General features: G+C 40.9%; 1 protein-coding gene across 1 annotated transcript in view; it reads left to right on the top strand.

The window, feature by feature from the left end:
• Window positions 1-22543, top strand: part of Rad54b (RAD54 homolog B) — a 60432-nt gene extending 37889 nt beyond the window's left edge. The window contains exons 4-14 of the mRNA XM_028768831.1: window positions 1457-1499; window positions 2723-2914; window positions 4445-4670; window positions 6259-6466; window positions 9354-9493; window positions 11303-11593; window positions 15158-15333; window positions 16831-17092; window positions 18932-18998; window positions 19168-19368; window positions 22319-22543. Coding sequence (XP_028624664.1) covers window positions 1457-1499; window positions 2723-2914; window positions 4445-4670; window positions 6259-6466; window positions 9354-9493; window positions 11303-11593; window positions 15158-15333; window positions 16831-17092; window positions 18932-18998; window positions 19168-19368; window positions 22319-22530 — 2018 coding nt within the window. The 3' untranslated portion in view covers window positions 22531-22543. The remainder of the gene's footprint in view (window positions 1-1456; window positions 1500-2722; window positions 2915-4444; window positions 4671-6258; window positions 6467-9353; window positions 9494-11302; window positions 11594-15157; window positions 15334-16830; window positions 17093-18931; window positions 18999-19167; window positions 19369-22318) is intronic.
• Window positions 22544-24244: the final 1701 nt, after the last annotated feature.

The raw sequence follows: 24244 nt of genomic DNA, 5'->3' as shown, positions 1-24244 counted from the left end.
AATTCACTCTGTAGTCTAGGCTGGCCTTAAACTTAGAGGGATCTACCTGCCTCTTCCTCCTGTGTACTGGGATTAAAGGCATGTGCCACCACTACCACCTGGCTACTGTCTAAAGGTTTTTGATATGTGAATTACATTTACATTTTGTATTAAAATTTGCAAACAGTTGAGGTCAGCTTGAGTTATGTAGTGAGTTGAAAGACAGTCTGTAGTATGTATAGAGATTTGTCTCAAAACTAAACACTAAACAGAACTTAACTTGCAGGTAAGGGACTGGAAAATGGACCAGTGGTAAAAGCACCTGCTGCCAAATCGGATTACCTGATTTTGATCCTCACATGCAATCCATGGCTTGCACATACCTACCCACACATGTGCTTATACAAAATTTAAAAGTTTTTGAAAATTGGAAGTAAAGATTATATTCAGATATACCCTTTTACATAAGGGATAATGATGAAGTCAAATACTGTTGGGAGTTGTATTACATGTAAATTCATAATTTCAGTGATATATGCTGACCTTGGTAGTTGGTGTGCATCTACGAGGATTTCCAGTTTCTTGTTCCCTGAAGAAAGCATTGAGCATTTATTAATAACTAGTACACTTCCAAGGAGGGGAAGAAGGCTAGAGCAGAGTTTAGAAGCTCCATGCCAGTGCCACACACAGGATGAACACATACATCTAGTAGCACAGGCTTTATGGCTTCTTTGTATACTTTGAGCTTCCTTAGGAATGCTTCCTGCTGCATGCTGTTCTCTCGGGTCTGGAGTCCTCTGCCTTTGCTTCTAGATGGTTCTAGCTGGTCTATGCCTGGGGATTCCAGCCTGCCTTTTTGCCCGTAGGCTTAACCCGAATTGCAAATTTTGTAGCTTTGGTGTAAGTTCTTCCTGACTTTACTGTCTGCACTGACAAGTCTCAGCTCCTCCCTGAGAGCTTTTTGGGCAACTGAAGGGTGATAATACATCTTACAACCACTTCTTGCTATTGAGGAAGGAGTGTAGTCCCTTTCTGTGAGAGATCGCAAGGTTCTCACTCTTTCTTCATCGACTGATTGGAGAAGAGGGCCTGGACTCCTGTGGTAGGAATTGCCCGTGGTCCCCGCATTACAAGTAGTCTGGAGTTGCTGCATCCTCGGTGACACAAAACCAGAGTTTCTCTGTGATTATTAGGCAGTATGCTACTTAGTTCTAATGTTAACTTGATATAAGCTAGTGTCATCTGAGAAGAGGGACCCACAACTGAGAAAAATACCTCTGTAAGATTAGCCTGTAGGCAAGTTTGTAGTGTGTTTTTTAAAAAAATTGGTGATTGTTATGGGAGGGCCCAGCCAGGGTGGGTAGTGCCACCCTGTCCTGGTGTTTCTGAATGTTGTGAGAAATCAGGCTGAGCAAGCCATGGTGAACAAGCCTGTAAGTCTCTGCATCCATTCCTGTCTCCAAATTTCTGCCCTTAGTTCCTGCCCTGGCTTCCCTAATGACAGACTTAGAAGCTGTGAGGTACAATAACTCTTTCCTCCCAAGGTTGCTCTTGGTTGTGGTGTTTGGTTCATGACCATGCTTGGTCACAGCATGTTCCCTGTTGGTTTCTGTTAGCATCTCCAGGGCCATCGCTTCTTGCAATACAGCTGTCTGCATTCTGATTTGAACCTTTGAGGTTAGGAGGGGAGTTCTCAGGCTGTAGGGGAAGGTATATACTGCTGACTGTATACTGACAATGTGACCAAGCACGAAGGAGCAGTTTTTAAAAGGGATCTGGTTAGGGGATAGATTGAGTGGATCATTGCCAACAGTGAACAGAAGTACACTCTCATTCCATAACTGTATGTCCACGAAGTGGATGCTTATTCCACGTACTAGAATACTTTATCTTCCTTCCTTATCTCTTTATTCTTCCTTTTTTTCCTTGTTTATATTTTGGATTGAATTCAGTTTTAACCACATTGCCAACAAGCAACCATACTCCAAAAACAGTTTTGATGGATTAATTAACTTCAGATTTATCAATTGTCAGTCATCTTTTACTGTTCATCTTTTACATTTGATTTTGTCTTTGGAGGATATTTTAGTAAATCCTTTAAGCTGCATTACCTTATTTTTAAAAAATTATATTATCATTTGATGGTTAATTCATGCTGCTTTGCAAAAGCTTATGAATTTGGCATTCATGAATGTAATAGTTAACCTTCAGCAAATATTGATGGTTAAGTCAGTGGGAAATTTGTCATTCTCAGTTCTGACTAATGCTCGTAGAGGGTGGTGGTCACCATCCGTTTGTATGGGCTTTAATATAAAGGCAGCCTTTATGTTGAGCTTGGAGAGTCATCACAGAATGAGAACCTGAACACTGGCAAGTACATCTTGTCAAATTCTAACTGTGCCTTCCAGTGGGAGTGGCTCTCTGTTCTAACAGTGAAATGCTGTGCTTACTGATGCCTTCTTAGACAGAAGTGAATTTCAGTGTCTGGAGCACTTCAGAGCACACAGAGTTTATAACTTTGTTCCCTTCTTTCCTACCTCTCCCATCCCTTCCTTTTCTCCCCCTTTGGCCTTGAACTCCCTTCCTTCTGCCTCTAGAGTGCTAGGATTATAGATGTGTATTCATTTCTAGTGTACACACACACACACACACACACACACACACACACACACACGCACACACACAGAGTTCACCATAAACAATGGTGAGCAGTTCTGGTGTAGAAACAATGGGAATGAAGTAGTGTTGTTATACTTTTTCCTTATTCTTCAGATGCCCTGGTTATGCCGCAACCAGACAAGAGTCACCAGTGGGTGTTTAATAGGAACTGCTTTCCTATTGTGGATGTGGTGATAGACCCTCACCTTGTACGTCACCTCCGACCACATCAGAAAGACGGAATCATCTTCCTCTATGAGTGTGTGATGGGAATGAGGTAGGAAAATAAATGGTCACAATTAACTTTTTTGAGAAGAATCTGATAGAATGAACTTCAGGTCGGCACCATAAATGTCAGTTGGTACTAAATGTGTGTCTTCCACAGTGGTCCTTGGTGGAAGCCCTGTGCCTTGTGTCCTGTGCCCTGTGTCTTGGTGAGAAGTAGAATAGGAACAAGGACCTTAAGTAGCTCCAGCCTACATTACCCATTTAATTTAGTCTTTTTATCAATAGTATTTCACTTGTTCCTCACAAAACTCTAAGTCAGGTAGGGAAAATACCAGGTTTATTTTATGGACAGTGGTAAGAATTTAAAGAGAAAGTAAAGAGATTTATTTTCCCAGTTATATGGTTAGTAAGAGCCGGTGTTAGATACAGTGTAGGAACGATCAGCTTTTAGTTGAAGGCCCTTTTCGCTAAACCTCTTAGCTTCTAAGAGGTACCTCACACGCACACACACATGCACATTTTATAGGCTTCAACAAAAGATCTAGCTCCAAACTTACCCATGCCAGCTTATGCTTCTCTACTCACAAAGACACATGGCTACAAAAGTGTGTTTTTGGAAAGCACCATTTTTTGGCGTGAGGCTCACAGGATCATTGGCCATCTGAAGTCATGTTGATGGCTGAGGAAGCTGAAGAGAACTCAGGGAGGAATATTCAATTGCATGGGTGCATCTTAGTTCCCTTCGGACTTCATTTCCGTGAGGAGGTTCTTTAGTATGGAGCTGACTGGAAGCTTTTCAGGAGGATCTAACTAACTCTTGATGAGTTTGTTCATCCTCTTCGTGTGTGTTTCTGTGTGTGTGTGTGCACCTTGCACATGGACTCTAAAAGTCAATTTCATGTGTCGTTTCTATCTGGTTTTTTGCTTGTTGTTGTTATTGTTTTGGAGTTACCTTCTCTAGTGACCCAAACTTGCTTATTTGGCAGACTGGCTGGCCAGTGAGCCCTGGGAATCTGCCTGTCCCTGTCTCTGCTGCACGTGGATTACAAGTGTGTCCCACAATGCCTGGCTCTTTATGTGGGTGTGAGGTTGAGTTTAGGTTTTTATTTGTGCTACTGATGAAACCATCTCCCCAAACCCTGCTTCTTAGTTCTTATTTCTAATAGAGAAATACAATTAAGCTAACAAAGTTCCAGTGTATTTTTGAATTCTTTTGATACAGTGAAATTGATTAATAAGTGTTCAAATGTTAGTGATGAGAAGCATAGCTATAGTTAAATTATCTCACTGCAGATACAAAACTGTAATTCATTTCTAGTGTTCAACTACGTATAGATGACAGTAATAGAGGCTTTATATTCAGGTCCTTATTTCAGATTCATGTTTTGATAATTAGTTCACAATACATAATGGTTATAATTGTCAAAGACTCAAAATTGATAGGTTGTTATCAGCTAGATGAAACACTAAACTAGTCTGCAGGGTCATTGTTACCAGTTTCCTGTTCTTGTGATGTCAGGGCATGAAATATTTTTCCTTTGTGATTCAGTAAGCTATAAACTATAATTATTTCTAACAGAGCAATTGGCAAATGTGGTGCTATTCTTGCTGATGAAATGGGTTTAGGAAAAACATTGCAGTGTATTTCGCTCATCTGGACCCTACAGTGTCAGGGACCCTACGGGGGCAAGCCAGTAATAAAGAAGACACTTATTGTTACCCCTGGAAGCTTGGTGAATAATTGGAGAAAAGAATTTCAAAAATGGCTGGGAAGTGAAAGGATCAAGATATTCACTGTTGATCAGGTAAGAGATTTTTAAAGGTTTATGTCCTAAACATTCTTAAAATATCTAGCCTTTTCACTTAGTATAGTTATTAGCTTTTTGAGTGTATGGAATTCCACAAGCCCCTTGGATAGAAATGGAGTTTTGACCTACATTTTGATTTTGAGTTGTTACAGTACGGTTACCTTTGGTTCCTCAGAGCCATATGTTCAGGTGCTGACTCTCAGTGTGCAAGTATTCATTTTTTTATAGTGTGATAATGTGCTATTGTGAGTTAGAAACACAGCTGGACACATGTCTGTAATCCCAGAATTTTGAAGGTTTGGACAGGAGTATCCAGAATTTGAGGCCAACCTCAGCTATATAATGAGACCGTAGCCTGTTACATACATACATACATACATACATACATACATACATACATGTGTTATGAATTCATGTAATATTTTGTACATTATAGTTTAGCCTAATTTACCTTAAATATACTTAAAACAGGTACATTAGCTTGTACCTTGAAAAACTCAGTTAGGTTTTGTATGTGGGCAGGTGATTCAAGAGGACCCTGAGTTGGATTACTGCGGACTAAGGAGCTTATTAGAAATGTTGTTAATGACTTAGAGAGACAGGCAACTGCATGGCTCTGAGGAGAGTTCAGTCCCCAGCACAGAAAGGCCGCATTGCAGTGTGTCTTTGTTACAGACTCAGTAGACGACACTTCCTGGCTGAGATGACATGGCAAGGCTGTTCACAGTCAGTGTCTGGGAGCAGGGGCCTCAGCAGAGACTGGCTGCTAACATTGTGTATAGTCACCTTACAAAAATCTATTTTATAATAGAATGTTGAATATTTTGTTTTACTGAATACTGAGAACACAGAATGGCTTTATGGCTATCTTTTTGTACTATTTTCAAGTCAAAATATTAGAAGTCAGCCATTGGAAGTCACTCAGGAGCTTGTAATGCTTTAGGAGATAGGGCATTGGAAGGTGGTTGGGGTTAGATACTAAGGATGGCGCCCTATGATGACGTTAGTATGCTGGCAGTAAAGGAGGAGAGATCAGATCTTCCCCTTTCCACTATGAGAGCCATACATCCCAGTGAAACCAGGGAGAAGAGGAAGGCTTTTTATGCTAACAGTCTAGGTTTTACTGGCCTGGCTGTGGTCTGATTGGTATTACCTGAGACCATTATGTTAGGGTTGGCTCTGTGGCTTTGATGATTCTAAGGAGGTTCTGTTGCTGGGTGTGTGTGTGTGGGGGTGATTTTATCCTTTGATTTAAAGTATTCATCACTCAGTCCCCTTGTTCCTGGGATCTAATGCAGTTGTAGGGGAGAGAAACCCAGGAGAGTTCAGAAGGAAGGAAAAGAACAAAATGAGCATGCCTGAGTCTGTGGCTGGGACGGTCTTCATTGATGGCCAGTCTTAGGCTTCCCATCCCAGTGAGAAGTCATGGCTCTTGTTCAAGCCTTCTTAATGCAGCCCAACAGGACTGAGACAGGATGGGTTAATGGATTCTGATATTTGGTTACTGGTGGGCAAAATATACTGCTTAGATTTGATTATATAGTTTCTGTTTATGGTTTATTAAATATTGTTTTTCTCTCTTTAGGGCCATAAAGTTGAGGAGTTTACCAATTCTACATTTCATTCTGTCCTTATCATCAGTTATGAAATGTTACTTCGTTCCCTAGATCAAATTAAGACCATAACATTTGGCCTTCTGATCTGTGACGAGGGGCACCGTTTGAAGAACAGCAGTATCAAGACAACAGCGGCCCTTTCTAGCCTCTCTTGTGAGAAGAGAGTAATTCTCACTGGTTAGTAGTCACTCTGGGGAAGGTGGGATGGAACTTTTGCTTAACGAACCTTTACAGTTTGTAATCTGATACTTGACATAAAAAGAACTGGTGATGTTGGGGGAATTCATATGAATAAACCTGTGTTAGTTGATTATGAGTCTTCAAATCCCTGTGCACTTTTCTGCAGCCCTGTTTCTGCCTTCTGAGGAATGAATGTAATAGTATCATAGTAAGGCACGAGGTTGATGAGGCTGGACTGGGTGTGCTTGGTTTCTCAGTCAGCCGGTGAAACTTGAAACTTGACAAAGTAATTTAGCTTCTTGTTCCTCGATTTCCTAGTCTGTGAAGTAGAGATGTAATGGCATCAGGTTCTGATGTTGTTGTGAGGCCAGAGGACTTGATCTGTGTAAGTCTAGTTCAGTCATGTGGTAGACATTTCTCCCTTGCATACCCAGCCTTGTTTAAAAATTTTTTTTAAATTACGTATTTCTATTTTGTGTGTATCTGTGTGGGTATGCACATGCTTTGGAGGTCAGAGGACAACTTATAGGGTCTGTTCTGTCCTTCCACCATGTGGGTCCCAAGGTGGAACTCAGGCTGTGAGGCTTGGCCATGATCCCTTTCCCTGCTGAGCCATCCTCTGGGCCTAGGTGTTTTTTGTTTTTTTTTGTTTTTTTGTTTTTTTTTTAAATTTTTTAAAAAAATGTAATCAATTGAAGATGATGAAAAAGATGAAAAGAATTGGCGTCAAATATCATATATACTTCTATGCCCAATGTTTAGCAGATAACCAATCAAAGTTGTTATGTAATAATAACATAAAAATTGGATAGTAGAGAAGCTGGTGTTTAGTACTTAGAAAATTCTGTCTTTAAAGGAAACCGGAAATTGGAGAAATGAGAAGTAGAATCTAGGTGATTTCCGTATCTTTGGCTATTTGAGGAGCGGAGTGGATTCTTCCAACTTCATGATCAACCTTGGATCTTGAGAGCTGTTAGACTGGAGAAATGGGAAAATGACTGAATTTGACTTTAACGTGATTATTTTTTCTCCCCTTTTAGTGTGAGGCCAATATTGCAGCTATAGAACAGAAAGGATTAACTCTAGAGAGGAAGGCAACTGAGATGGGTGGAAAAAATAGGCTTTGGAAAGAGCTGCAGTCACAGAGTTTAAAGCTCTTTCCTCATGTGGACATCAGATAGCTGCACTTCCCAAGAACAGGCAGATGATTCACACCCTCAGTAAGAGGCTTACTACGACACTGGTATTCCAAATGAAGTTTCATCTCATCAGTAGAAAGTTGATTCTGGAATCTCATTTAGAAGAAATGTTCTGTTGGTAACTCGCTTCACGGAGGTATTACCAGTGTCCTCTGTCCCTGCTTTGTCAATCTTGAGACTGTTCTTGCTTTCCTGTTCTTGTCACTTGCTCCTAGAGCTGTAACTTTGGATAAAAACTAGCAATGACTTCTTAAATTAAAAAAAAAAAGTATATAGCCGGGCGGTGGTGGCACACGCCTTTAATCCCAGCACTTGGGAGGCAGAGGCAGGCGGATTTCTGAGTTTGAGAGTTCGAGGCTAGCCTGGTCTACAGCGTGAGTTCCAGGACAGCCAGGGCTACACAGAGAAACCCTGTCTCGAAAAACCAAAAAAAAAAAAAAAAAGTATATAGTTGTTTTTTTATATCTTTAGAATTGTTTGAATTGATCCATCCATATCTGTCTCTCATTTTGTGGATCTAGGGACTGAACCTAGGATTTATTTTATTCTTTTTCTCTTTTTCATTTTTTTGTTTTTTATTGAAAAATAGATTCTTTATAATCTGATTATAATTTCCCCTCTCTCTACTCCTCTAAGTTTCTCTTCCCTTTCTCCTCCCCTCCCAATCCACTGCCTTTCTGTCTCTCATTAGAAAAGAATAGACTTCTAAGAGATAGCAACCAAACATGACAACATAGAATATAATAAGATTGAAGCAAAAACTGTCATACTGAATTGCACACAATCCAAGAGGAGAAGGATGGGCCTAAGAGTAGGCACAAGACTCAGAGGCCTAGTTGTTCTCATGGTCAGGAGTCCCATTAAAATGCCAAGCTAAAAGCTACAACACACACACAGGACATGGTGTGGTCCCGTGTTGGCCCTGTGCTTGCTGCTCCAGTTTCTGCACTCAGTGCACCTTGCTTAGTTAATTCAGAAGGCCTTGCTAAGCAAGCTCTCTGTAACTGCCGTAGATCTTTGGACCAATTCTTATTTTTTATCATTATAGGGCCTTTTGCTCTGAATGTGATGGTTTCCCTTCTATGAAAGTTCATATATGCAAATGAGCATATGCAATGTTATATGTGTGATCAGTACTAAGTTATCCATAGGAGAAGAAACTTTGACCTTGTTTTCCTGCTATATTTTAGCTCATTGTTATGGAAAGTATTCAATTGGTGTTGACTAGAAATAGGTTAAGATTTAGATATCTAACAGGTATGCTGTCTGTCAGGGTTGCTGTAATAAAAAGCCACACTCTGTGCTTAACACTTTCCTTGTGGTTGTCAAGACTAGAAGCCCAGTATTTAGGTTTGCTATGTGGAGTGACTTCTGACCCTCACAGCCAAAGGAGCTACTCTACCCGCCTGACTCACAGGTGATGAACTGGTGTAAATATCTTGTTCAGGGGTACTCAAGGGAGGAGGTGGGTTCAGAACGTGAGCAGCACGTGAGAGCCCCTCCTTCCGCCACTTTGCTGAAACTAGATGCAGAACTTTATGTGATAATCGCTATTTTAGGCTTTGGTTTGACTGTTCTTCTGTAGTTGTAGGGTGTTTGCTTGTATTTATTCTGTCAGAAAGAAGGGACAAATTTCTACAGAGACCTGTGATTATAAGCCTTTCATCACTGTTATCTCTCCTTAGGTACCCCAGTTCAGAATGATTTGCAAGAGTTTTTTGCATTAGTTGATTTTGTTAATCCAGGAATATTAGGATCTCTGTCGTCTTATAGGAAAATATATGAAGAACCCATCATTATGTCAAGAGAGCCTTCTTCTTCTGAGGTATAGCTTACTTTAATGATTCTTTTTTAAAGAGCAGGATCTCTGGAAGAATTATAATTTGGGTGTTTATTTATATGCTGTATTTTATTAAATCTAAGATATACCATTCTATATATCACTAAAGATTACACAACTAAAATTGTAAGGAAAACACTGATTGTTAAAAAGCATCCTAGAGACTGAGGCAGGATTGCTGCAAATTCTAGGGGAGGTTGGGCTGCAAAGTATGACTGTATTTAACACACATGCCCATGTGTACATGTGCATACATACATACATACACACACACACATATACCACATACATACACACACACACACACACACACACACACACACACACACACACACACACACCCCTCACAGTGGGCAGGGGTAGCAGACACCAAGCAAAGGCAAGTATAAGTTTCAGGCTAGCAGCCTGGTCTACATAGTGACTTCCAGGATAGCCAGAGCTGTACAGTAAGGTCCTATCTCATGTACCCCACCCCCACACACCAAACAGACAAACAAACAAACAACTATTGCAGAAGAGACAACCAGAGGTTAGAGAGGATCAGAGCAAATCAGTGTCTTCTGGACATGAAAGGACTGTTGTGTGAACTCACAACTCACAGCAGCCTTGGTTTCTGTTCAAGATCAAGCCAATCAACTGTCCATTATGGAGGGACCCATGAACTTCTATCCCTAGCTGAGGAGCTAATGACAGTTGATGGCTTTTGGGAGAGGCATAATCAGTCTTCTTTAAGGCTATGGCACCTGGCTGGTCTACTATGTTCTAGCAAATGGCCCATACCCTTGAGTATGTGGCTCGTACAAATTGGAGTTGGTGGTTGACTTAAGCCACTTTATTATTGCTGTGTGAAGAGGTATATAGAAACACCATGACCAACCAATTCTTAAAAAAGAAAACATTTAATTGGAGGCCTGCTTACAGTTTCAGAGATTTAGTCTGTTATGTCAGGGAATATGGTGGCAGGCATGGCAGGCATGGTGCTGGAGAAAGTAGTTGAGAGCTATATTCTGATCCACGGGCATGGGTTGAGGGGGACGGGGAGGGGGAAGAGGTAGATAACTTCTCCAACAAGACAATACCTCCTGAGCCTTCTAATCCTCTAAATAGTGCTACTTCCTGGTAACTAAGAACTTAAATATTTGAACTTGTAGGAGCTTGAGTTCTTATTCAAACCACCACAGTGATTTTTTTTTTGTTTTTTTGTTTTTTTGTTTTTTGTTTTTTTAAAGACAAGAAATTGGGAAGTGGGGAATTGGGATTCATCTGGGAGGAGTTAGTGAGATGAGTAGGGGGAGACTATGATAAAGATACATTGTATGCATATGTGAAAGTCTTGAAGAATTAATAGAAAGTATATATTTTAAAACATGACAGAGTTTTGCTTTGTTTTTCTCCAGTGGTAGGATATTGAACCCAGGGTCCTGCACATACGCTACTGTTGAGTTAGACTCCCAGATGCCACGGTTGGGCTCTCTATCCCCACGCTTGTATTTTGTTTCTTCTGTTGAGAAATGTCTAATGTGGTTCGGTAGTTGTATATGTTGTAATCTCAGTGTTCTGGAGGTACAGGCAGGAAAAGTTGAACTCATGAGCAGGCTGTGCAATGTGGTGTCAGGTTAGCCTGAGCTACTGTAGTAGGACTTTGTCTCAAAAGCCAACCCTTTCTCCTCCTAAAATCTGATAGAAGTAATTAATGATGCTTTATAATTCCATAATATTTAATGTCCATTTTAATCCTAATTACAGATATTTTTATACATAACCACTTTTTAAGTCTGCTCTTTTTTCCTATAGGAAGAAAGGGAGTTAGGGGAGAGAAGAGCAACTGAGCTCACACGCCTCACTGGACGTTTTATCCTTAGAAGAACTCAGGAAGTCATCAATAAATATCTCCCCCCTAAGATAGAGAACGTCGTCTTTTGCCGACCAGGAGCATTGCAGATTGAACTTTACCGAAAGCTCCTGAGTTCTCAGTCTGTCAGGTTCTGTCTGCAAGGACTGCTGGAAAATAGCGCTCACCTCATCTGCATAGGCGCCCTAAAGAAGCTGTGCAATCACCCTTGCCTCTTGTTCAGCTCTGTGAAGGTAAGTGAGGTGAGGGCTGTGTGGCTTGGGAGCCCAGAAGCTCGATTATGTGGGCCCTGGAGTGGGACTTGTGAGGCAGCCCTCCCATGTGGTTCTGTTGTAGAATTTCTCCAGTCTTTGCCATGGCCTCTCCCTTCCTAGTTTATGTTAATATACTCATTTGGTTTTCGTGATGTTAGAAGATACAGAACTTAGCATTAAAATAATTTATTTTCTTTTTATAAAAGTAATACAAGATTATTGCAGAAAATTTAGAAAATTCAGAAGATCCACAAAAAGAAAGTAAACAACTGGTTTGGAGCTCACACCTATAATACTCGCCTGTGGGGGCTGAGGGAGAATGGCTTTGACCTTGAGGTCGCCCTGAGTAAGATTCTGTTGCAGAACAGAAACAAAAATAAAAACAAAATCATTATATAGTCTCCAACCAGCAAAACCACATTATGGTATTATTAATAGTACTAGCTAATAGTTATTAAGTATTTTCTATATATCAAAAATGAAGTCCTTTTCTGGTTTTCTTTATTCTTCATGCAGCTATCTGGAATAAGTACTATTACTATCATCTGTATTTTTATTAAGAGGGGGGTCTTAAAAAAAAAAAAAAAAGAGCCGGGCGGTGGTGGCGCACGCCTTTAATCCCAGCACTTGGGAGGCAGAGGCAGGCGGATTTCTGAGTTCGAGGCCAGTCTGATCTACAGAGCGAGTTCCAGGACAGCCAGGGCTACACAGGGAAACCCTGTCTCAAAAAAAAAAAAAAAAAGAAAAGAAAAAGAAAAAAAAGAGAGAGGGATCTTGCTCTTTTGCCCAGGCTGGTATTCTGTTCCTGAGCTCTTTTTTTTTTTTTTTTTTTTTGGCGGGGGTGGGGGGAGGTTTCGAGACAGGGTTTCTCTGTGTGGCCCTGGCTGTCCTGGAACTCACTCTGTAGACCAGGCAGCCCTCGAACTCAGAAGTCCACCTGCCTCTGTTCCTGAGCTCTTTAATGAATCTCCTGCTTCAGTCTTCAGAATAGCCAGGACAAGAGGCACCTCCCCACTGTGCTTAGCTTCCTCCTTAGTTTTGTGGTACATGCCTTTAATCTCAACACTCTGGAGGCAGAGGCAGGCAAAACTCTGAATTCTAGGCCAGCCTGGTCTATAGAATGAGTTCTAAGACAGCCTAGACTACACAGAGAAACTCAGGAAAGAGGGGGAAAAACAGATAAACATACAACAACAACAACAACAACAAAAAACCCAAAATGAAAGAAAACAGGGACTCAGAAATATTTATGTATAGTCTTTTCTCAAACATTTCCCAAATTATATTCCTTCTATAGGCGTGAATTTGAGTGATGACATAGTTGAGTCAACTGTGCATATTTAGAGATCATAAGGTGGTTTGCAGCATGGTAAGAATTTTTGAGATTAGGGCTGGTATCAGTTCTTTAAATTGGGCCTGTCATTCTTTTTCTCTGAGAGCATCTCCTGTAGCTCAGGTTGGTGTTGGCTCCCATCTGTAGCTGAGCATGACCCTGGGTTCTGATTCTACTTGCCTTTGCTTCCCAGCAGTGAGGATTATAGGTGTGCACCACAAGTCCCAGCTTGAAGTCTTTAACATTTGGCAAATTTTGTACTTAAGCTGTATCTACAAGTGTTGGTTGTCTCATCTGGAATTCAGAGCTAACAATTACTTCATGATGACATCGTTGTGACGGTTTAACAAGAAATTATAGGAAGAACTTAGTAGCTCTTCCATGTCTAGTTAAAGAAATTGCACAATAATCATTAATGATATTTCTACCTCACCATGGAAAACTTATATTCAATTATTTAAACAGTAAAATCAAGGTATGTTCTCACAAATAACCTTCCCAAACAAAAACTGTGGGTGCTAACTTATGTATGAGATCATTACTTATACACTTAAGGATAGAGTGTTGTGACAGAATTCTCCAAGTTTGTCCTACAGTGGAGCCTATTTACTTAGTTTATTATACAGGTGAGCTTTGTGCAACTGCAGAAAGCTGAGTTATTAAGCAACTTTTAAAAAACAGATCCTATATACAGTGGTAAAAATGGTTAAAAAAAATCCCAGGAAGAATAGAAGCCAAAAATTCTTTTTAGGAAGAAATAATGATGGCCCAGAATATATCACTTATTTAGAATGTTTTTGCGTATGCCCCCCCATTTGTATATGTGTTTGATATATATGTGGTGTGTGTGTGTGTGTGGTGTATGTGAATGTGTGCTTCCACCCCAAATAGTTAGTTCTTTACAGCATATTCAAATATTTAGACTAAACCCTGTGTCGACTTCTTCAAGTTATAGGTATATTATGTAGATCTAACCTGATATAAACTCTTTGAGTTCTACAAATATTTAATCAAGTGTCTTTACCTAACTATTGTTTTTCTTCCTGTTGAAAGCCAAATTACAATTAAATATGTACTCAGAAAGATTTGTCTAGTGCTACTAAAAAAGGAATATAAAAGGAGTTTAAAATGTAGTTAACTACTCAGTTAAATAAGGTCAAAGGTGAATATAGTGTGCATTAAAAACAACAACAAACAACCTGGCCAATCATGTTGGCTTATGCCTTTAATTTCAGAAATCAAGAATCGGAGACAGGTGATCTCTGAGTACAAGGCCAGGGCCAGCCTGGTCTCTAGGGCAAGACTCTGAAAGAAGAAAAGGCTCTGAATAAGCAGGTGAAATTTGCATCAGGCTCTCAGTTCTTTATAGAACTGAGATAACAACAGAAAAGGAAGAAGCCTTTCAAGCAGGCAGGGGTGTAGATTAATAAAGCTCCAGAAAAGGAGAGAATTCTGGTAAACTAGGAAGAGTAGAGAGACCGCAAGTCCTGACCATTTAACCTGAGCAGGGGTTGTCATCTTATGTATTTTTATGTCAACTAGGCATTTTTAGGAAAGAATTTCAGAGGTACCTATAATCACTTTGGAGTAAAAGTAATTGGAGTTAAAATAGGGGCCCTGGGTTCAGCATCCAGCATATCCCCCTACCACAAATTCTAGTATATAAGCAAACTATGTTATAAGATAAATTTCTCTATTAGCCTATTGATGACATCATTACTTCTTATGAAGAAACTGATATGACTTATGACTCAGGGCACTGTTGTCTTTTTTTTTGGGGGGGGGCACTGTTCTCTTGCTTCAGTTTGTCATTTGGGAGATGTTGTAAGCCACCTACAAATCAAGAGAAAAAGTAGTAGGAGAGGAGAAAGGGAAAAGGAGAGAGAGTATTGATGAGAGTGCTAGGGAGTCAGGGTATTGATGGAGATGCCAGGGAGAGAGTGTTGATAGGGGTGCCAGGGAGTGAGATTATTGGTAGGGGTGCCAGGGAGGGAGGGTACTGATAGCGATGCCAGGGAGAGGAAGTATTGATGAGGATGCCAGGGCTTTGGAAAGGCCCAGGAACTGTGTAGGGAGTATGGTACTGCTTCAAAATGGTAGTTGTGACCTTCAGAGATTTGCTTCACAGTTGGCTTGGACTAACCTGTAAGTTTTGCTTCTTGCTTACTAAAACAGTAAACGTGAACAAGTGTTAACTCACATTTGAACAGGGTAAAGAATTTAGCTCAAGTTGTGAAGAAAATGAAGAAAGGAATCTATGCCAAGGCTTGCTGTCTGTGTTCCCTGCTGGCTACAACCCTCTCCAGTTCTCTGAGAACGAGTCAGGAAAACTACAGGTGTTAGTAAAGCTCCTGGCAGTGATCCATGAACTTCGTCCCACTGAAAAGTAAGCCCATTCATGTCATTCATGTTATCGTCTGTCACTGCATCCCGCCTCCTCAGTCCCTCCCTGTACTTAGGTTCTTTGGTTTACTTTCTCCATAGAATCTGTTTTTGCACCTAAGTCACATGGAGGTGAGACTTGGGCTTCTGTGTACTGATAGTTTACATTCTTTGCTTCTGAGGAGCCTTAGTGAGATTTTAAGGTATTTGGGGTAGCAAGATGGCTCCATGGTTAAGAGCACATACTGCTCTTCCAGAGAACCCGTTTGGTTCCTAGCACCCACACCTGGTAGCTAGCAGCTATAACTACCTGCAGGGGATCTGACACCCTCTTCTGGCCACTGTGGGGACCTGCACTCACATGCATGTATACATACAGGCACACGATTAAAAATGAAAAGACTGTGAGGTGTGAACCCCCTGTGTTGATTTCTGCTGGAACCCGCTCTTTGTTGATTTCTTTTCCCACTGCTCTTTTAAGGCCAGCCCTGCCTTACTTTTTTCTTATTTAACTTTTGCATATAAACATTTCCTTGTTTATGTGATAGAGTTTGAATTTTTCCCTTTTTTTTTTTTTGCGTTTTGTTTATTCTGCTCCTTTTAGTGTGACATCAGGAATGAAGGATGCAAGGTGTTTGTTCTAGCATCTTTTTTTTATTGGATATTTTATTTGCATTTGAGATGTTATCCCCTTTCCCTATTTCTCCCACCTCCCAGAAACCCCCTATCCTATCCCTCCTCCTGCTTCTATGAGGATATGCCACCCACTCCCACCTCGCCTCCCTCAAATTCCCCCACACTGGGGCATCCAGCCTTCACGGGACCAAGGACTTCCTCTCCCACACAAGGCCATCTTCCCCTACATATATAGCTGGAGCCATGGGTCCCTCCCTGTGTGCTCCCAGGCTGGTGATTTAGACCCTGGGAGCTCTGGTTGGTTGTTATTGTTGCTTTCCTTATGGGGCCACAAACCCTTTCAGCTCCTTCAGTCTTCTCTCTAACTCCTCCATTGGGAACTCCTTGATCAGTTCAATGGTTAGCTGTGAGCATCAGCCTCTGAATATGCCAGACTCTGGCAGACCTCTAAGGAGACAGCTGTATCAGGCTCCTGTCAGCATGCACTTCCTGGCATCCACATCAGCGTCTACCTTTGGTGACTGCACATGGGATGGATACCCAGGTGGAACAGTCTCCAGACCTCCTTCAGTTTCTGTCCCACACTTTGTCTCCATATTTGCTCCCATGAGTATTTTGTTACTCCTTCTAAGAAGGACCGAAGCACCCCTACTTTGGTCTTCCTTCTTTGTTCTAGCATCTAAAGACTGGAAGTTTAGATGAGGACTTTAAAGGAAAAGGAAGGAGTCCCTATGGTTAGGTGTTCAGTGCTGCTGCTGCTGCTGTTGCTTCTGTAATAGCAGTGTTACTGTTGTCCTTCAACTAGAAGACAGTCCAACATCTTGCTTTAAAACATATGTAATGATGTTTTGTTCTTGGTTGACAGAGTGATTTTGGTGTCCAACTACAGACAAACCTTGAATATTTTAGAAGAAGTTTGCAAGCGTCATGGATATGCTTGTGTAAGACTTGATGGCCAAACACCAGTCTCTCAAAGGCAGCAAATTGTTGATAGTTTCAATAGTAAATACTCTATTGATTTTGTTTTTTTATTAAGTTCAAAAGCTGGTGGTGTGGGACTTAATCTTATTGGAGGATCTCACTTAATTCTCTATGATATCGATTGGAACCCAGCTACTGACATCCAGGTAGGACTTCTTATGCATTAAGTTGACATTATGAATCCCCAGAAGCACGGCTGTGATGATGTTGTGTTAATAGTTGTTACGTGTTGGGCTCTGGTCTTGTACCCGGCACTCTGCTGCGTGCTTTCCACTTACCGTCTATTTAATCTCCACATTTGGATGTTAGTATTAGTAGCCTATGTTTTCTATATGTGGAGAGGTGGAGATTTGTTCTCCTTCCAGCATGAGAATTCAAACCCAAGCTTCAGGTCACACTATACAGCTAACTTGGAGGGTGTTGATGAGCACTGGGGATGGCGTTATGGATGCTGTGATCAATTTGTGGAGGCTGCAGTAAGGTTACAGACAACATTAGCTTCTTTAGGAAACTTTGTGGAGAAGACCAGGATTTTTTCAGCGGACAGACCACTTTTATGTATTTTGAGGTTTTAACAAGTAGATTTCTACCTCAGTTAGTATTTCATTGTGGAATCCTGAGACAACCGTGAAGTTTTGTGGCTTACCAGGCCTTAGGGAACGGAGGAAAGCAACTATACTCAGTTATTATTTTACAAGGATGCTAAAATCAGCTAATGTGTAAGGCAGAGTTCAGGAGGGACCAGGCACAAACTCTACCCATCTCCCCCCGCAGAGCTGTATGAACAGTGTTTAGTTCTCAGCACCGATGAAGGACAGGAACCACAGGGGCATTACCAGCCAGGGCACTTCACCCAGAGGTTTGGTGTCCAGAGCTTCTGCTGGGAGTTGGTTCTGTAGCATTAGTGCCTCCACGACAGCCTAGGAGTCCTTCGATCGTCTTCCTCTCCAGAAGTCACCATGTGAAGCTGGGTGTGGTGGTCAGCGTGAGGGGAGGGGAGGGATGATTGGAGACATACAGCTGCACTGAGTGCACGTGCAAAGACCTAAGTTTCAGTAGGAGAGGAGTAGGGAAAGGGGATTATCCTGACCTCAAGATCTAGACTTTCCAGGGCAGAGAGAAAACAGGCACTTAATGGCTCTTTAAGTGGCCTCTGGTTTGTTGGTCTTGGGACTGGCACTCTTTGAAATGTTTATTTCACAAGTTAGTGGATTTTGTTTTGTAAGCTTTAATCAGCGGATAGTTTGTGTGGTAGAAACTGATGGCCAAGCATTCTGATGTTGTTCTGTGCCTGGTAGGGTTTTCCCTTTTGATAAGGTAAGGATAAAAGACAGCCACATGCACACGTTGTCAATAAGAGAAGAATACAGTAACAGGCTTCATGGATTAAAGGCATTGGAGGCAGCCATTTTGGGAGAGTGGACAAGGTATAAATACCAACCCTTTGCTGAAATATCTCACTACACACAGTATCACTGTTAATCCTTAAGCTAGAGAGAGCCTAAAGTGATTGCAGATACCTTAAGGAATTTTCAGGGGTGACCTATTAGCTTCTGGGACCTTGCATGCCCAGATTGCGCTTGGTTCTTTGCATCTTGGCTGTCCAAATTAGCTTTCATGTTTCATCAAGATATCCATCTCACTGTTGCATGACCCTTCTGTGGCTACTTCATGTGCCTCTATGGGTGCTCAGTCTCCTTCTCTGAACCTAGGGCAAGGATGTAAAGGGCATGTGTATGCCAGTTGTGCGATGGTATGTCTGTGGAGGTCAGAGGACAGCTTGTAGGAGCTTAAATGTGGGTTCTAGCTCAAACTGGCTTATCAGGCTGGTGTTCTGACCTCTGAGCATCTTGCTGGCACTCTGCTTGTTTTTTGACTCTGTTAGTGAAATCCAGAATTCCCAATAGTAAAGTATATTCCTGTAGATTGCTTATGTGGCAAGGGCCGTTGGTTTCTACTGTATTCAGAATTCTTCTTTTGTCTAGGCTATGTCTAGAGTATGGAGAGATGGTCAGAAACATCCGGTACATATTTACAGACTCCTGACTACAGGTAAAAAACCTTCACCTAACAAAAATTTATCTCCTTAAAATTTTTTTGTTGTTAGTTTATGCTTCAATATCTGGAATGTATTCTTTTATCAGATAATAAGTAACAAACATGTTTACCAAACCCAAGTAATAGTCACAAGAAGGAAATCTAATGGGTGTTTTCTTCCCAGGGACAATAGAGGAAAAGATCTATCAAAGGCAGATCAGTAAGCAAGGCCTTTCTGGGGCCGTTGTAGACCTAACCAGGTCATCGGAACATATCCAGTTTTCAGTGGAAGAGCTTAAAAACTTGTTCACATTACATGAAAATTCACAGTGTGTTACCCATGACCTGCTTGACTGTGAGTGCACAGAGGGAGAAGATCACACCGGTGAGTTGTATGTTGATTTATTACCTCAGTACACATAACTTGTGTCTGAAAATATTTAAAGCGTACTCAAAATGTCTGCCATTTGCATGTATTAGTTTCCTTTGTCCCGTGGGGTGTGGGCACGTACTAGATACTCACTCGAGAAAGTATTCAGTAGGACCTTAAGTTCAGTTTACTGATTTCTAAATCCATTGTGAAAAAATTAACTCTGTCGGCAAATCTCTCAAAGCCTGGTAGAATGGCTTCAGAGTAAGAACGATGTTTTAAAGTTTGATTGAAATTTCATAAACATCTTATACTTATTAGAATTACATATTGTTTGTCTAAATCATGTAAGATTTATTCATAATGGGGCAAGACTTTGAGGTGCTTAGAATGATCAAGTGTACCTCTCAGTACTTGGAGCATGAGTGTTGTGTAAGTAAGCCTGAGAGTATCTGTCTTTACAGTTAGACCTTATTCACAGGGGGGCCTAGGTGAGAACAGGAAGTGAGGAAGCCATGTCCAGGGATGGAGGGTCACTGGTAGATGATGTTGTTGGGGGCTGGAGGGATGACTCGGCAGTTAAGAGTGTTTGCTGCACGGTCATGAGGACTGGACATTGGATCCTAGCACTGTGTAACAGACTAGGCATGTGTTTTGTATATCTGATACATAAAGTGCACATTCACTGCCTGCTCACCCGGCACACAGACACTTATACAGAAATTATAAAATAAGTCTTTAGAAGATAAAAAATATTGTGATGTTTTTCTTTTTTAACGTCTTAAAGGGAGGAGTTTGAGGTGTGTTTATGGTATAAGTTCAGTACTTATATATGAAATTCTCAAAAACTAAACATGTTCAAAATTAAATTGATGTACACACAGATATATATATAGATAGATACATTAAATCATATACACATACTCATACATTATACAATATTTTTTCGGTTTTAGGGATTGAATCTAGAGCTCTGAACATGCTAAATAAGAACTCTGCATGCTGAGCTACAAGCCCAACCCAAAGCCGGTGTTCTATATAACATAATCTAGTTTATATACATTTACTACTCTAAAATTTATATTGCACATACTAGAATTACTAGACATGATTCTGCATAATCATAATTATATTTCAGTTATATTGATATATTTTTATTTCTTAGGGTAGATTTTATTTTACTTGTTTAGTTTTTGAGACAGGGTCTTATTCTGTAGCTCTAGCTGGTCTGGAATTTATATGTAGACAGGCAAGCCTCCTTTTCATAGGTAGTAATTTTAACCCTGTCTTAGGAGTAGATTTAAAACTTGTAGATAAATATTTTCATTTTTCTCTTCATGGACATTGGTCTTACTGTGTACTTTTTTTCTGCTTTATTTTGTAAAACTTTTCCTTTTTTTAAAAATTTTTTTTTTAAGTCATGTTCTTGTTAGGTAGCCTGAGATAGTTTCAAATTCTCTTTGTAGCCCAGGCTAGCCTTGAACTCAGAGATGTTCTTGCTTCTGCTGGGATTAAAGGCATGCACCATCACCTCCTAGCACGACTTAATGATCTTCAAACTTATTTTCTTTTAACTTTTTAAAAAATATTTATTTTATGTATGTGAATACACTGTCACTCTCTTCAGACACACCAGAAGAAGGCATCAGATCCCATTACAGATGGTTGTGAGCCACCATGTGGTTGCTGGGAATTGAACTCAGGACCTCTGGAAGAGTAGTCAGTGCTCTTAACCACCAAGCCATCTCTTCAGCCCCAAACTTATTTTCTAAAATGGTTTTTGACCCTTTAAAAAATATTCAGTTCTAAACATATATACACAAGTAATACTAAATAATTTAGCCTGTTTTACATGCGTGTGTAGCAATAGTTATTATAAAAGAGGCCATAAATTTCAAAGTGAGTGGGATGAGAGAGTAGTTGGAGGTGTGTAAATGACGTAGATACGGTAAATTCACTGCAAGTTTTTAGGAAGAGCAATATGCAGAACAGAGTGAGTTCCTTCCCCACTCAGCTGTGTTATCCTACATTGTGTGGATATATAATCACTTATTTACCCACCACACTACCATGTGTAATTAGTTATATACCTTTATTTATATACCCTTTCCCATGCAGTCAAGTATATATTTGTCAGCTAACTTAGTGTTACTGGGTGGCTCACAAGAGGCTGTAATTCCAGCTGCAGAGGTTGTGATTGCTCTAGCCTCCTTGGGCACCTGCACACACCTGCATGCAGACACACAAACCATATAATCCACATAATGAGAAAATAAAAACAAATCTTTTAAGAACTCTTACTTAAATTCATCCGTGCAGCAGTCTTTGCGGCTCAGTTCTTAGGGAGCCGGTTCAGAGTCTGTTGGTGTGCTCCTGCAGAAACTTAGGAATTTGATTGATGGAGTTCTGACCCACATGTTTGTATTTGCAACACAGAACAAAATAAACACAGAACATGTCTGTTTATTGATGCCGGAGATTGGACCAGAGACCTTAGGCACACAAGACAAGGGCTCACTTACACGTGACTCCACCCCAGCTCTGTTCCACAGTCCTTACTAACATATTGTGTACTTGTAAACATTCCTTTGGGAGATTATTTGTCTGATGTGTATCTTTCTTACTAGACCTTAATGCTGTTGTTTTTTTGTTTGTTTGTTTATTTGTTTTTGTTTTGTTTTGTTTTGTTTTCCAAGACAGGGTTTCTCTGTATAGTCTTGGCTGTATAGACCAGGCTGGCCTTGAACTCAGAAATCCGCCTGCCTCTGCCTCCCAAGTGCTGGGATTAAAGGCGTGTGCCACCACTGCCCAGCGATCTTAATGCTGTTGGATCACGGTTTGTAAAAAGGATGAATGGTTGATGGGTTTAGTCTGAACTATGGTGATCAGATGTGGCACGTCACATGATTCTGTATGTAGTGGGGTATCTGCTATCCAAAGGGTCTTACTGTTTAACTCATTTCAGATGATGCATTGGAAGGCCCTGCCGCCTCTAGACAGTGTCAGCTCGGCCCTCAGAAGTCTAACTCCGCGAGACCTCTCTCCATGTCACAGCTGAAGCAGTGGAAACATTTTTCTGGAGACCATTTAAATCTTCCAGATCCATTTCTTGAAAGAATAAGGGAAAACGTGTCATTCTTTTTCCAGAATATAACCAACCAAGCTCCTGCCATGTAATGAAGGACTACTTCCTAACATTCCTTTGCTCCCCTTAAAAATTAATATGGGAGTTAAATATAATTTTGAAAATGAACAAAATTATTTAAATTATGATATTTGTTTCACAATATACCTATTTAAATACAATAAAAGCTGAGTTGTTTGCTCTCTTGTGTATATCCTTAAAGTGTTGAAATGAACCATTACTCATGTGCCGTCCTGTATCTGCTCATGCTCTGCACGAGTCCATGGAGCGATACACTTCATCCTGTGTCAGCAGTTTAACTTGCATTTCCCTGATTGCCAAGGCTGCTGCTCACTTTCCTGAGTGTTTATTGGTTGTTTCTTCTTTTGAGAGCTGTCTATGTAGTTTATTAGCCTGTTTATTGATAGGACGATTTAGGGTTTTTTTGTTTTTTCTGTTTAATTTTTGTGGTTCTTTATAGATCCTGACTCTCCTGATGATGTTGTAAAGATCTCATCCTACAGGATGTCTCTTCACTCTGGTGATGGTTTCCTGTGCTGTGCTCAGGGCTTCGTCTCTGTGTTGCTTTTAGAAGTGGGAGTTTAAGAAGGGACAGCAGGGCAGGAATAGGAGGGTGGTTGAGCTGGTGAAAGCTATATCCTGGAGCTGCCGCTTCCTGACATATTATGGGCGCACACATTGTGTCCTGTTAAGAAAACCTCTGCCTGTATCTTGCAGGGTCTGTGTTTTCCTCTAGCAGTTTACACAATTGCAGTCGTGATTTTGAATAGATTTTTGTGCAGAGTGAGAAAGATGGATCCAGTGGCCTTCCACAAATGGAGACTGTAAGTGTAGCAAGTCAAAGGGAAAGGGTTCCTCTGCAGAAGTTGTGCTCCAGCCGCCTGCAGTTTCCCGGCAAGAGTTGCAGCTCTGCTCCTAGGAGAGGTTTCCTCAGTGAAAGCTCTGCTCTGAGCAGAGGATTCCAGCTCTGCTCCGAGTGAGCGCTGTCTTGGCAGTCAGGAGCCGAGGAATACAATGAAGTCACAACACACAACAAACTTCACGTTTATTGGGAGGGAAAACCCCAATTTTTTGAGGAGGGTTGCTGCCTATGTTTGAGAGCTAAGCAGAAAACAGTTTATGTAGGATTTCTTAGTTGTGGGGGCCGCTCCAGAGTGGGGATTGGCAGGCTTTCAAGTGCAAAGCTTTTTGCTATGTGGGGTGGGGGCAAAGTCTGGCAGCTGTGGCAGTTAAGAGTGTTCTGTGGGTGGAACCTGGTGGCTAGAGGACCTGAGGAAGGGGCTACTAGTGTGCCTTGAGGGGCTTCTGGCTTCTGTTTGGTTCATTTGTTGTGTGCCAGTGCCATGATTTTGTTGTTGTGACTGTGGATGTTATATTGTGGTAAGGACTGCCTGTGTTATTTGGGGCCTTTTGTGCTTCTAGATATATTTTAGGATTCTTTTTCCTAGTTCTGTGAAGCACACTATTGGGATTTTAATGAGATTGCATTTAATCTGCAGATTGCTTTTGGTAATTCTACCAACCCATGCTGGTGTCTTTCCATCTTCCAGTAAGTTTTTCAGTTTATTATTTTTTTCAGTGCCTTAAAGTTTTCATTCTAGAAATTAATGCTGGGTAGTTTTGTCATTTTGTTGTTTTTAAGCTTTTGTAAATGGGACACTGCTTCTGTAAGTGTTTCTGCTCCGATGGAAGAGTGTCCTGCGAATTGGAAGCTTCCCCTCCCCTCCCCTCCCCTCCCCTCCCCTC

This window comes from Grammomys surdaster, unplaced genomic scaffold (assembly GCF_004785775.1).
Source record: "Grammomys surdaster isolate TR1022 unplaced genomic scaffold, NIH_TR_1.0 64, whole genome shotgun sequence".
Lineage (NCBI taxonomy): Eukaryota > Metazoa > Chordata > Mammalia > Rodentia > Muridae > Grammomys > Grammomys surdaster.
The sequence above is the reverse complement of the archived record's forward strand: the minus strand, read 5'-3'. Positions and strand labels throughout refer to the sequence as shown.